This window comes from Lolium perenne, chromosome 3, assembly GCF_019359855.2.
Source record: "Lolium perenne isolate Kyuss_39 chromosome 3, Kyuss_2.0, whole genome shotgun sequence".
NCBI lineage: Eukaryota > Viridiplantae > Streptophyta > Magnoliopsida > Poales > Poaceae > Lolium > Lolium perenne.
This window is the reverse complement of record NC_067246.2, coordinates 65496591-65508088: the sequence shown is the minus strand read 5'-3', so window position 1 is coordinate 65508088 and position 11498 is coordinate 65496591. Positions and strand designations below refer to the sequence as shown.

Below are 11498 nucleotides of genomic sequence, written 5' to 3'. Positions count from 1 at the left end.
CTTTTCCTTTTTTACGTCTAAAACTAGGGTCTTTATGGCCCCAAAAATATATAACATATATCTAAGTTTTTTTTTTTTGCGGGTTTGAGCCTTTTGGGCTCCCCTTCCAGCGCATACGGATTTAGGCTGTTTTCGTGTCCGTTGGCCCGTTGGGATGGCCTCGGAACCCTTTCAATCGTCGGTTCGAAATTGAATTTCATGTGTAATCTTCAGCCGCTACTCTGATTTATCCTCTGCTCTGTTTTCTTCCTCTGTTCACTGTAAGAAATGGATTTATGAACCAAACAGAAAAATTCGATTTAAAACCGCAGCGGATCATGGCATGAATGAATTTTAACCAACCAAAGAATAGGTTTCTTCCCCATTGCTGTTCACCCCAAATCAGGGAATCAAGGGACGCTATACACTTTTACAGACTACTACAAACACGAGGCGCTAGGAACGAATCAACGCAATGTTAATGGCAGGAGCCGACTCTACAAACAAAGGTTGACGGCACGACTAGCCTGTTCATGTCAGCGGGAGCGGGCCGACCTTGCGGCTCTTGCCGTTGCCGACGACAGCTGGCTAGTTGCCGCCGACAGGTGGCTTGTTGCTGCTGCTGCCGCTGCCGTCGCCGGTGGCAGCAGCAGCGCTGTTGATGCCGCACCCGCTCGGGATCGGCCCGAGGACGTTGAGCACCCCGACGAATTGCCGCACGCCCGTCTGGGAGAAGTGCAAGTCCCGGAGTTTGCGGAACGCGTTCCAGGCGAGGATGCTGTCGGACCCCGCCTGGTGTGAACTCCCGGCCTCGCGCTTCACGCCGATAGAGCGCGCCATGTCCTCCAGCTTGCCGGGGAGGAAGCGCAGCCCTCGTATCATGTGCTTGACGTCGTAGACCTCGTTGCCGAAGAAGTGGCCCACGTTGCGGAGGAAGTCGGAGAGGGTGTCGGGGAGGTCGCGGGCCGTGAGGAGCTTCACCAGGTAGCCGAAGTCGGAGGCGGGGTCGAAGGTGACCCAGGTAATGCCGGAGTTACCGAGGAGGCCCGATTCGTGGAGCAGGATCGCGAACCTGGACGCATCCACGCCCTCGGCGCGGTTCCTGTCGAAGTCGATGCCGCTGTCGGCGAGCAAGGCGATGGACTTGGGGTTGTGGGGGTGCACGAGCGGGTCGAACTCCCGGAGGTTGATCTCGAAGGCGAGGGAGGGCCGGGAGTCCGCGGTGGCGAAGGCGAGGCCGACCTGGATGAGGTGGAGCGCGTTCACGTTGGCCTTGATGCCCTCGTAGCGCTCCGACGGGGAGAGCTCCCAGTACTGCTTGTTGCTGGGGGTGTGGATCTCGCCGGGGAACTCCGTGTCCATGGAGACGTAGGGGTACAGCTCCTTGGCGGAGCGGATCCGTTCGAACTCCTCCTCCAAGTTGGAGGCCCACACCTGCCGGACCTCCGCCGCCGGGTTCGCCAACCCGCCCTCCATGGCGCCCGGCTCCGGCCTCCGGGTGCACGCTTATGGCGGTGGCGACGGCGGCGGGCTGAGAGCTTGGCTCGGCAGCGCTGGGAATGCCGAGGTGGACTCGGCGGAGACTGCTTTTGGTTTGGGGATTGTGGCGAAGACGCCCGCCCATGGCTCATTTATTGGCTTTGTAGGAGCCGACTTTGGTCGGTTACAGCCCGGGTGCGGGAGAAGGGAGAAGAGGGCTGGGGGTGCTTTGAGATGTGTGTTGAGGAGAATGGACGGTGGAGTGAGTGACAACAGACCGTTGAGGGCGTGCGCGCTGTACCAATGATGAGCTGTTCCAGCCGTGGCGTGTCAAGTCTTCTGACCAGAGCAGGACGGTGGATTGACTCTTGGTCCCGCCAACACCGACTGAGCACAAAACGTACTAATAAGCAGGTAAAATCATATGTCACAAAAAAGATCTACTCCGTATGAACACAACCTGATCGGAAATGGAATCATTTGCACCACGCAATCAACCAAGAATGATGCACAACTATGTATGTGAAACTATATGTCAAAAACCATGCCAGTACTTAGGGGGGCCCTGAATGTTGCTATATTGTAATCATGTGTCAAAAAATGCACCTTCTTATGCTGTTATTTCTAGTTCCCTCAATGTTGATAGATTATAGAATTCTTCTAGATTGTTGACAATGTTGCCATACCCAGGTACGTAGATATATAGATGACAACATTGTATATAGATAGATCAAACTTCCAGGCACATTGTCTTTGCCAACTCAAACACAAACATCTAGGTGCACTCACCCTTGCATCACTCATCCAACTACAAACAACAGCTCGACTTCTCATTTCTTTGCAGCAACCAACACACACACACACACAATATAACAAGAAGTGCAAATATAATCTTCAAAAGTAAGACCGCATCTTCCATTACTCCAATATCTTTGCTCCTCATCTATTGTTCAGGCCATAGAGTTGTAGCCGCTTGTTCCCACGCCTTCAACTCCATGGTCATGTCCTCTGCCTAGCCTAGTGCATCCACTGCATCATCACCTCTAATAATATCGTTGTCCAGCAGATAAGTGGAATACTCCAACTCCGAGTGAAAGAAGTTGCATCCTTGTTGTACATTGTAAACCTAACTAAACTTAAAGGCTGAACATTTGACATGCAACATCAACAATTTCAGTTGGAACCACCTAATCCCTGAAAAATTGTGAAACTAAGGAAACACATATGCAGAGACATGTCGACTCCTCGCATTCTTTTCACACTTGAAGAACACACATCCATCATGCGTCACATGTGCGAATTCAAGCGCTTGATGACCAGGCCGCAGTCTGGGCACCAGAGGAGGGGAATGTACGGGCCACAACGGTGCAGCGAAGAGCGCGTCGAGCTTGAGGTCGACATGGCGGTCGCGGCAGAGATCCTGTGCCAACGATCCAGCTCAAGTGGCACCTATGTGCGGCTAGGGTTTGAAAGCAGAGAGGAGTAGGGGATTTGCTGAACTGATTTCGCGCGAAGGAGACGGGCTCCTCTAGTAACTGTCAAAAAATTACACCAAAAAATAGTAACTGTAAAAAAATTGCACTTATCCAAGACTGCTCATAGTGGGAGTAACTTAGCTAGTAACATCACACACACTGGAGAATCTGGAACGGAAAATGGAGGGTGGGCTTGAATAAAAATATACAACAATTTAACATGTATGCTTATGTAAGATGGGTGAGTTCACAAATAGTTCTCAACAAACAATTAATGGGTTTCACCATTTAGCCGAGCATATGGATCATGAATCACGCCTACAAGACCCAGTTTGGAAAGACATGCACTACTTATATCTTGATTTAGCAGCTATTTGCCGCATTCTCGCTACCAAAGTTTGAAGCTCTCATCATCATATATGACCTCAGAACAATTATTTGATGAAATTATTCTCAAATTAGAGGGTAGGCTCGAGCATATCGACGCCTACCCGGTAAATTCACCCCTAATCACACACTCAAAGATATTTTAGTGACATGGCATAACAATAAATGAAGGAAGAAAGAAAGAGGTGGTAACTAATTATGTTACCATAACATCATACATCACAAGACAAAGTAAGTCTGCAAATTAATAACTGAGATTTTGCATGATACCACCTCTAAGTTACTTTCCACTATGAAGGTAGTAACATGAATTAGCAACTTATATATGACACCACCTTATGCTACTCCCCACTATGAGTAGCCTAATAATGTATTTTACTCCTTTAGGCACTGCTTTGTTTTCTCCTCTCATCTACTCTGCTTTGTTTCCTTTAGGATACAAAAGGATATGATTCCACACCGTATTTGTTTTCAAATTTGTTTTAGAGAATCCATATATCCAGTTTGAAGTAATATGATGGATAAGGATATCCGATTCCAATCTTGATACAGGATAAGGTGTATGAAATAGCACCCGGATATTCCTATCCGAAAAATATTTAGGATTATCCAATGGATTTTATCTTATTAATCCGATTTTTATTCAAAATATCAAAATTAATATAGCATGTATAGTAGACAGTTAGTTAGTCCTAATATCTCACTTACCTGGTCTCTCTATCTAATATGGAGTTCAAATTTGTTATGATGATTGGCTATTAAACCATGCGTCGGTGTTATCGCCCCGACCTTACACATATATACCTATACTTGGGCATCAGTCGGGTTAGGCCGGACCGAGAAAAGCCCGACGCATGAAAACTAGGCCCGAGCCCGACCGAGCCAAAAGCCCTGAAATCCCGTCGGGCCGTGGGGCCACGGGCTGGGACGCTTCCTTAAATGGCGACTTCGGGCTACCTAGGCCTAGCCTGGCCATCGAGTCAACAAATCTTGGCCCAAGCCCGGGATTTTGGGCCGAGCTTCGGGTCGGGTCTGCACATATCTGGTTGATTTTGTTTCCGCCCCAAATCCGCTCCATTCCCGTTCCAAATATGTGGTCTCATATATCCTTATTCGAATGTGATCGGTCATTATCCAATCCGATCCGAATCCGTTAAGAAAAAATATGATATTAGGATATGGTGAAGGCAAAATCCAATAATATGGTATTAGGTTGCGGTGAAGGCAAAATGCGATATGATTCGGTCCGATCCGTTTACATCTCTAATTTCCTTCCTTTATTCTGAAATGAAAGGGATCGATTTATAAACCGAACTGAAAAATCGATTTGAAATCGAAGCTGGTCAGGGCATGAATTTCAACCAACCAAAGAATAGTTTTCTCCCCAATTGCTGTTCACCCCAAATCGGGGAATCAAGGGACGCTATACACTTGTACAGACTACTACAAACACGAGGCACTAGGAACGAATCAACGCAAGGTTAATGGCACGACTAGCTAGCTATGGTCGGGTTCTTCTCAGCGGGAGCGGGGCGACCTTGCGGCTGTTGCCGTTGCCGTTGTCGTTGGCGGTGGCAGGAGCAGCGCTGATGACGCCGCCCTAGCTGTTCTCGTCGCCCGCGGCGGCGAGGTAGAGGTCGAGATCGAACTCGAGGCCGTGGAGCACCCCGGCGAATCCCCGCACGCCCTCCTTGACGAAGTACTTATCGCGGATGCGGCGGAAGGCGCCCCAGGTGACGGCGCTGTCGGAGCCCGCCTGGTGCGACCTCCCGGCCTCGCGCTTCACGCAGAGCTCGTCCGCCAAGCCGTCCAGCGAGCCGGGGAGCCGGTGCCGGCACCGGCTTGCGATGTGCTTGACGTCGTACACCTCGTCGCCGAAGAAGACGCGCACGAGGCGGAGGAACTCGGGGAGGGTGTCGGGGAGGTGGCGGCCCGTGAGCAGCCTCACGAGGTACCCGAAGTCGTAGGCGGGGTGGAAGGTGACCCAGGTGACGTCGGAGTCGTCGCCGTCGCCCGGGCAGACGAGGCCCGAGCCCATGAGCAGGGACGCGAAGTCGCGCGCGTCGACGCCGTCGGCGCGGTTCCTGGCGAAGTCGATGCCGCTGTCGGCGAGGAAGGCGATGGAGGTGGGGTTGTGGGGGTGCACGCGCGGGTCGAACTCCCGGAGGTTGATCTCGAAGGCGACGGCGGGCGGGGAGTCCGCGGTGGCGGCGAAGGCGAGGCCGACCTGGATGAGGTGGAGCGCGTCCACGTTGGCCTTGATGCCGTCGTAGCACTCCGACGGGGTGAGCTCCGTGTGGTGCTTGCTGGGCTTGTGGATCACGCCCGGGAACTCCGTGTCCATGGAGACGTAGGGGTAGTGCTCCTGCGCGCGCTGGATCCACTCGAACTCGGCCTCCAAGTTGTGCGCCCACACCTGCCGGATCTCCAGCTTGCTCTCCGCCGCCAGGTCCTTCATGGCGGCCGGCCCCGGGTGGCGGCGTGCCGAGAGGTTGGAGCGCGGAGCGCTGAGAAGTTTGAGCGGGACGCGGCCGAGACTGGTTTGGATTTGGGGAATTGTGGCGAAGACGGCCATGGCTTTATAGGAAGCGGAGTTGGTCGGTTCCAGCCCACGGTGCGGGGAACGGAAGGAGAAGACGGCTGGGGGCGCTTTGAGATGTGTGCTGATGAGAATGGACGGTGGAGTGAGTGACAGACCGTTGATGAGGATGGACGGGCCTGTCAAGTCTGGCCAGGGCAGACCAGTTTCACTCGAAAAAGACCAGACCAGGACGGTGGATTGACTCTTGGTCCAGCCACCACCAACTGAGCACAAAACCTACAAGCATGTAAAATCATGTCAGAAAATATCTATGAACACAACCTGAACATAAAATGAATGAAGATACAGTTCAGCAGTCAAACAATCATTTGCGCCACGCAACCAAGAGTGCTGAAATTGATAAATGTAGCAGCACAACATGCATATCATATCATGTCCTGCTATTCACCAAAAATATAGTGCAACAATCAACTTAACGCAAAGACCCAAACGAAAATAAGTGAATAACATATATGAACATTTCACAGTAACTACATATACTGAAATTCTCCATCGTGTTGGCCGTTCAAAATTCATCTGTACACACATGTAAATTTTTCAAATGACGTGACACAGGAATTACGAGGAAGGAACAGGATGTCTTGAACAGTTACAAAGAAGCAAACGAAATAATACTAAAACGGACCAATGCTACCTTGCACAGCATAGTAGTTTCAGAAATGAATTTATAACTGATGGCTAAACAAAAGGAAACGAAGATGGTTCTTCTCTACTGGACTCTCAAGCAGAATCATGTCTACGCACCACCTTTTCTTCTCCTAGTAGTTCTTTTTACAGTATATGGAGTCCCAGCAGTAACCCTGACGGTCTTCTGATCACGATCATTCACAGGTTGCTCATTCAGGGGCTGGCTACTCTCTGCAGGTACACTTGTACTGGAAACAGTGCTGGTCTCTGTGGGCGAACTTGTCCCAGGAACAGTGCTGCTCTCGGTGGGTGCGCTTGTTCTGGGAAGAATTCTTGTTTTCTGGGATTTGCTTGCACTAATCTGCCTCCTTAGGCGCAGCATCTCACCCTTCGCTAACGCCAGCTCCTCTTCAAGGTGTCTAGACCTCATTTCAAAGGTCTCCTTCTCTGTCTGAAGTATTGTGATAAGATTCTGAGCATCCTCGCTGTTTTCCTGAGCCACGGTAGTGATTTTCTGTTGCTCATCCAGAGCTTTTGATAGCATCTCTTTCTCTGCCTCGAGAGTGGCGTTCTTAGAATGAGTCGTCTCTAGCGCCTTAGACAGTGACAGTGCACTCGTGTTCATCTCGTCAAGTGATCTGGTTGCCTCGTCCAGGTCTGCTTCGAGGGCTCTTCGTGCTTGGGAATCTACCTGCAGCTGTTTGGCCAAAGCTTCAAGCTCCCTATTCAAGGTAGTCACGATTCTCCTTTCATCGACAAGCTCCTGTGTCGTGGACTCGAACTTCTTATACACATCCAGCAATTCTTTCTTCAGATTGTCACGAGCTTCCACGACAGATGCAAGCTCTTTAGATGTAGCTTCAAGTTCTTCCTGCCCCTTCTGAACCATCTCTTTAACTGATACCAGCTCATCTGACAGAGCTCTAGATATTGATTCTACCTCTCCAAGCTTGGAATTCAGACCATCTTGCATTTCATTGAACTCGGTTTGGAGGTTTGAAATCTGCAATACCAGGTCCTGATTCATTCTATTTGCTTCAGAAAGTTCATCTGAAAGTTTGGAAACCTCAGCTCTGGAATCACTTAGGGTCTCTTCAGTGGATTGAAGGGAATCTCTTAAACTTTTCACTGCAACGACTTCATTTTCTAGCATTGCTTTGGTGGCATCCAATTCCTGGTTCAATTTGAGAATGATTTCATGGTCTTTATTGGAGTCACTTAATGCAACAGAGAGCTTTCCTTCCATCTGCTTGATTAGAACATCTTTCTCAGAGAGTAGCATGGAATCTTGATTTGCTCTTGTCTCAGAAGAAGCCTTCAAGTCTGCATACTCTTTCCTTAACTCTTCTATTTTTTCCTCAGCTTCATTCTTTGCAGAGTTCAATATTTGAAGCTTCTCACTTAGTGAATCAATTGAAGATGTCTTAGAAGCAAGATCGTTTTTCGTTGCATGAATCTCTTCCTCCAGACGCTGTATTTTAGCATTTGCAAGATCCAGGCTCTCTTTAGTTTGATCAGAGAAAGAGCAAAGATTCTCGTAGTCTGCTTCCTTCGAAGAAAGTAATGAGCTGAGTTCCTTGATGTGTTTTTCCTTACTGTCAGTTTCTTGTCTGAGAAGAATTATTTTTTCCTGCAACACATTAGTTTCATCCACTTTCTCTGCCAGTTTGGCTTCAAGCGCATCTTTGGCATTCCCAGCTTGTGCAATACTACTCTCTAGTCGCCGAATTTCATCTTTAAGCTCCTCAGCCCTTGTCTTCTTCCTTCTGAATTCTTCGCTTAGCGATGTTACAGTCTTTTTTGTTGAAGCCAATTGATCTAAGAGAGAAGCTTCCTGCTCCTGGAACTTTATCGATTGCTTCTTTTGTGCTGCCTGTTGCTCTAGCAACCTTTTCTCATAGTTGTCCCTCGTGAAAGAGATTGCTGCCTCTTTTTCAGCCAACTTGCTCTCCAACTGAAAAATAGCATTATAGACATATCAGATAAATATCCCATTTTCATATGTCCATTGAACAAATATAGACTTCAAGGTATTAAAGAACTTAAAATACTTGTTGCATCCCTATGCGAGTTATACTCTTGAGAGAGCCAATTAAAATCACAGTATGGCGGGAAATAAGAGTATTAATGCGTGCATGTTTATCCCTGAGTCCTATACTTACCAGAATATCACAGAGCACTTCAAAAGATAGTCAAATGAGTGGAAAATACGCTAAGACATAGTGAGGCTCAACAGATGGCTAACATGTAAAAAACACTAATCAAGGACAAACAGGCTAGCCAATCTCCACCATATAATAAGACAGATAAACACAAAGGTAAGATCGCAAATGAAGAAATTCAAAAAATGCATGAGCAACTTTCTTGAACTTATTGTCAAATATTCCATATTAACTTAGCCCCTCAACTGAATCTTTTGATATTTTCGCGAAAAGCAATGTACGTAGGATATGCGCCATATTTATCACTTAATCAAGACTTTCCAAATATAATCGCAATAAAGAGTACAGAAGGTGGTGTCAATTCTGAAAGAGAGATATGCACGGCATTCAGCAAGGACTAGTAAGGCATGATTATCAGTAAGGCTATACTAAATTACAAATCGGCATATATCATAACAGACAAACAGCAGTAGCAGACACTAAGTACAGGTTGGCAGATGATTTACAGATGAGATGGCTGATTGCAAGGTCTCCTTTTCCTGTCGAGAAGTACCATACAATGCAGCAAGAACACCTGAGGCAACAACTGCAATTGCATTCAGAAGACCAGCAAGTGGATTTCCTGGAGGTTGTTCTTGCACCACTGGTAAGGGTGATTCAGGTTTAGGGGCTTCAAGTAGAGGAGCTTCTGCCTGAGTTACTGCAGGCTGTGGTTCATCAACCTTTGAGACATCCTTCGTCTCTACAATGAGAAAGCAACATCAAATGATTATCTAACTTTGCCAAACCATGATACATGCAAAAACAAATGAACTATATCCGATGTGTTTACAAAATATTTCTAAGTTAGTTGTACGAGTGAGCAAGCACTAGATTGTAAGTCTATTGTGATGCCAATGAGGAGCACCAGGACAGCACAAAGACAGAGCAATTCAAAGGAATCTCACTCAGTAAAAGGCCACAAGTGATACTCAGGTCTAGTTTCAGTTAATAATAAAAAGGAGATTCAAATAGTAAACAGTCAAGTGAGACGATGATGAGTTCGCAGGTACACTAGAAAATATTTATACAAACAAGGAAGACAAAGGAACTCATGATAGTAGATCCCAGTATGATTTTCTACAATATTCATAAATCCTATCTTTATAGTATGCCTATTTAAAATGAAGGGGGGAAGTTCTGACCATCAAGTACGGCCTTGTTAGGTTTACAGATGATTTTATTACGTCCAATCTTGAAAGTTTTGTAGCAATTCTGAGCTTGCTGATCTATCTTGGGGGCAAGGATCCCCTTTCTTCTAATAAACCCTTGGGGTAATGACATGCCAAAAACTGCGATGAAATTAAGAAGTGACATCTGAATCATATGCCATAATCAAACTCGAAATTCACTTGAGATAAGTCGTGAGTAATGGGTGCATGACTGGATAACTCTAATTTCACAGCTGTTCAATCATAATGTCAGAATTAAGCCCTGCCGTGCCACACCGACTACACTCAAATGCATGATTTCTGCCATGTCCAAACTGACCGATGCTGCATTGCACGTACGAACCTATTTCTACAAAACCTAGAGATGAACCTTTGCGGCGTGGCACAGATCAAGGGTAGGATTTAGTTTGAGGAATTATCAGCAGTCATGACCAACGTTTTATAAAAGCATGTTAATATGTAGAGAATTTCTGTTCGAAAAACAACTTTGTAGACCTAAGCTATAATTTACAGAGTACTATTGAGCTCTGGGTGATTTTCTAGAAAAACGCAACAGAGATTCATGTTTAAATTTGAATTTCAGCAGAAATATTCTTGACCTGTAACATCTCATGTATTGGCCAGTAATCTTTATAACGTTGGTCAGTTGAGGGAAAATGTGGGATAAAACCCTTTTCCTCGAACAGTAGTATATCAGACAGATTGGGCGAACACATACAGAACAGAATCAACACGAACAAACGAATCCTGAGACGGAGTGCGACACGACACTGACCGGTCACGAGTCCGCCGCTGCTGGGCGCGGCGGCCTTGGCGGCGGTGTCGCGGAGGAGCGGGAGCGCCGAGACGCCGAGGAGCACGGCCCGGCGCGCGAGCACGTGCCCCGGCGCGTGGGACGGGGTAGACGGCCCGCCGTCGGAGGACGAGGCGACGATGGGCGCGCCTCTCCGCGCGCGGTGGCGGCCGGCGGCGGCGGCGGGGGAGCGATGGCGGCAGGCGAGCGGCGGCGAGGGCGAGGGCGAGGGCGAGAGGAGGAGGAGGTGCCCCATCGCGAGCGCCGCCCGGTGGAGGTGGTGGGAATGGCGGTGGTGGTGGTGGTGGTGGTGCAGGGGATTACCGGATTAGGAGCTGGCCCATCTCGGAGGCGGAGCAGGTGGGGTTCGGCTGCGGAGAAAGGCGATTTGTTTTGGGTAGGTAATTACGGATTTACCCCTGTGTTTTTTGAAGCTGCACGAGTCTTGGCGAGGGTGGTATGGAGAGTTTGCCGCTGACCGTGTGTATAAAAGGTTGTCGGGTGAGCCAGATGGCGGATTTGCCCTCCACGTGTGTTCTGTGCACGGGTTCTGTTTCTGTTTGGGAGGGTGTATCGTAAATTTTAGTGGCTGGTGGGGTCGGTGGTGGGTCCGAGGTGTAAGCTCATCCGAATTTAGGCTGGTGCCAATGCATCACCCCACTATAGCTGCAATAAGGCAACCTCGCCTCAAGCATTTCTCCTGAGCCCTATTTTGGTCTGTTTTAGTTCATTTTACTAAATTCTCAAAAAAAAAAAAGATCATTTTAGCAGGTTGTAGAAAGC

General features: G+C 48.1%; 3 protein-coding genes across 4 annotated transcripts; all 3 read right to left on the bottom strand.

The window, feature by feature from the left end:
• Positions 1-567: 567 nt before the first annotated feature.
• On the bottom strand, positions 568-1455 carry LOC127339392 (probable CCR4-associated factor 1 homolog 11). The gene has a single exon (XM_051365253.1). The coding sequence runs from the start codon at positions 1453-1455 to the stop codon at positions 568-570; it is 888 nt and encodes a 295-aa protein (XP_051221213.1).
• A 3160-nt stretch (positions 1456-4615) lies between these two features.
• On the bottom strand, positions 4616-6237 carry LOC127341650 (probable CCR4-associated factor 1 homolog 11). The gene has a single exon (XM_051367522.2). It carries the CDS (start codon positions 5893-5895, stop codon positions 4921-4923), a length of 975 nt encoding a protein of 324 aa, XP_051223482.1. The 5' UTR covers positions 5896-6237; the 3' UTR covers positions 4616-4920.
• A 144-nt stretch (positions 6238-6381) lies between these two features.
• Positions 6382-11155, bottom strand: LOC127341649 (uncharacterized). Of its 2 annotated transcripts, XM_051367520.1 has the most exons (4): positions 10698-11088; positions 9896-10042; positions 9218-9453; positions 6382-8503 (listed from the first exon to the last, which is right to left on the bottom strand). In XM_051367520.1, the coding sequence occupies exons 1-4, from the start codon at positions 10969-10971 to the stop codon at positions 6659-6661; spliced, it is 2502 nt and encodes an 833-aa protein (XP_051223480.1). In that variant the 5' UTR covers positions 10972-11088; the 3' UTR covers positions 6382-6658. The 2 variants fall into 2 exon arrangements, with proteins under 2 accessions (XP_051223480.1, XP_051223481.1); XM_051367521.1 differs by lacking the exon at positions 9896-10042 and having other exon boundaries at positions 10698-11155.
• Positions 11156-11498: the final 343 nt, after the last annotated feature.

Excerpts from the sequence above, each read along its gene's own strand:
- LOC127339392 (XM_051365253.1), bottom strand. The coding sequence starts at position 1,455 with ATGGAGGGCGGGTTGGCGAACCCGGCGGCGGAGGTCCGGCAGGTGTGG.
- LOC127341650 (XM_051367522.2), bottom strand. The coding sequence starts at position 5,895 with ATGGCCGTCTTCGCCACAATTCCCCAAATCCAAACCAGTCTCGGCCGC.
- LOC127341649 (XM_051367520.1), bottom strand. The coding sequence starts at position 10,971 with ATGGGGCACCTCCTCCTCCTCTCGCCCTCGCCCTCGCCCTCGCCGCCG. Across the intron at positions 10,043-10,697 it reads CAGCGGCGGACTCGTGACCG|TTTTTGGCATGTCATTACCC; the intron begins GTCAGTGTCGTG and ends ATTTCATCGCAG. Across the intron at positions 8,504-9,217 it reads TGCAATCAGCCATCTCATCT|TTGGAGAGCAAGTTGGCTGA; the intron begins GTAAATCATCTG and ends GCTATTTTTCAG.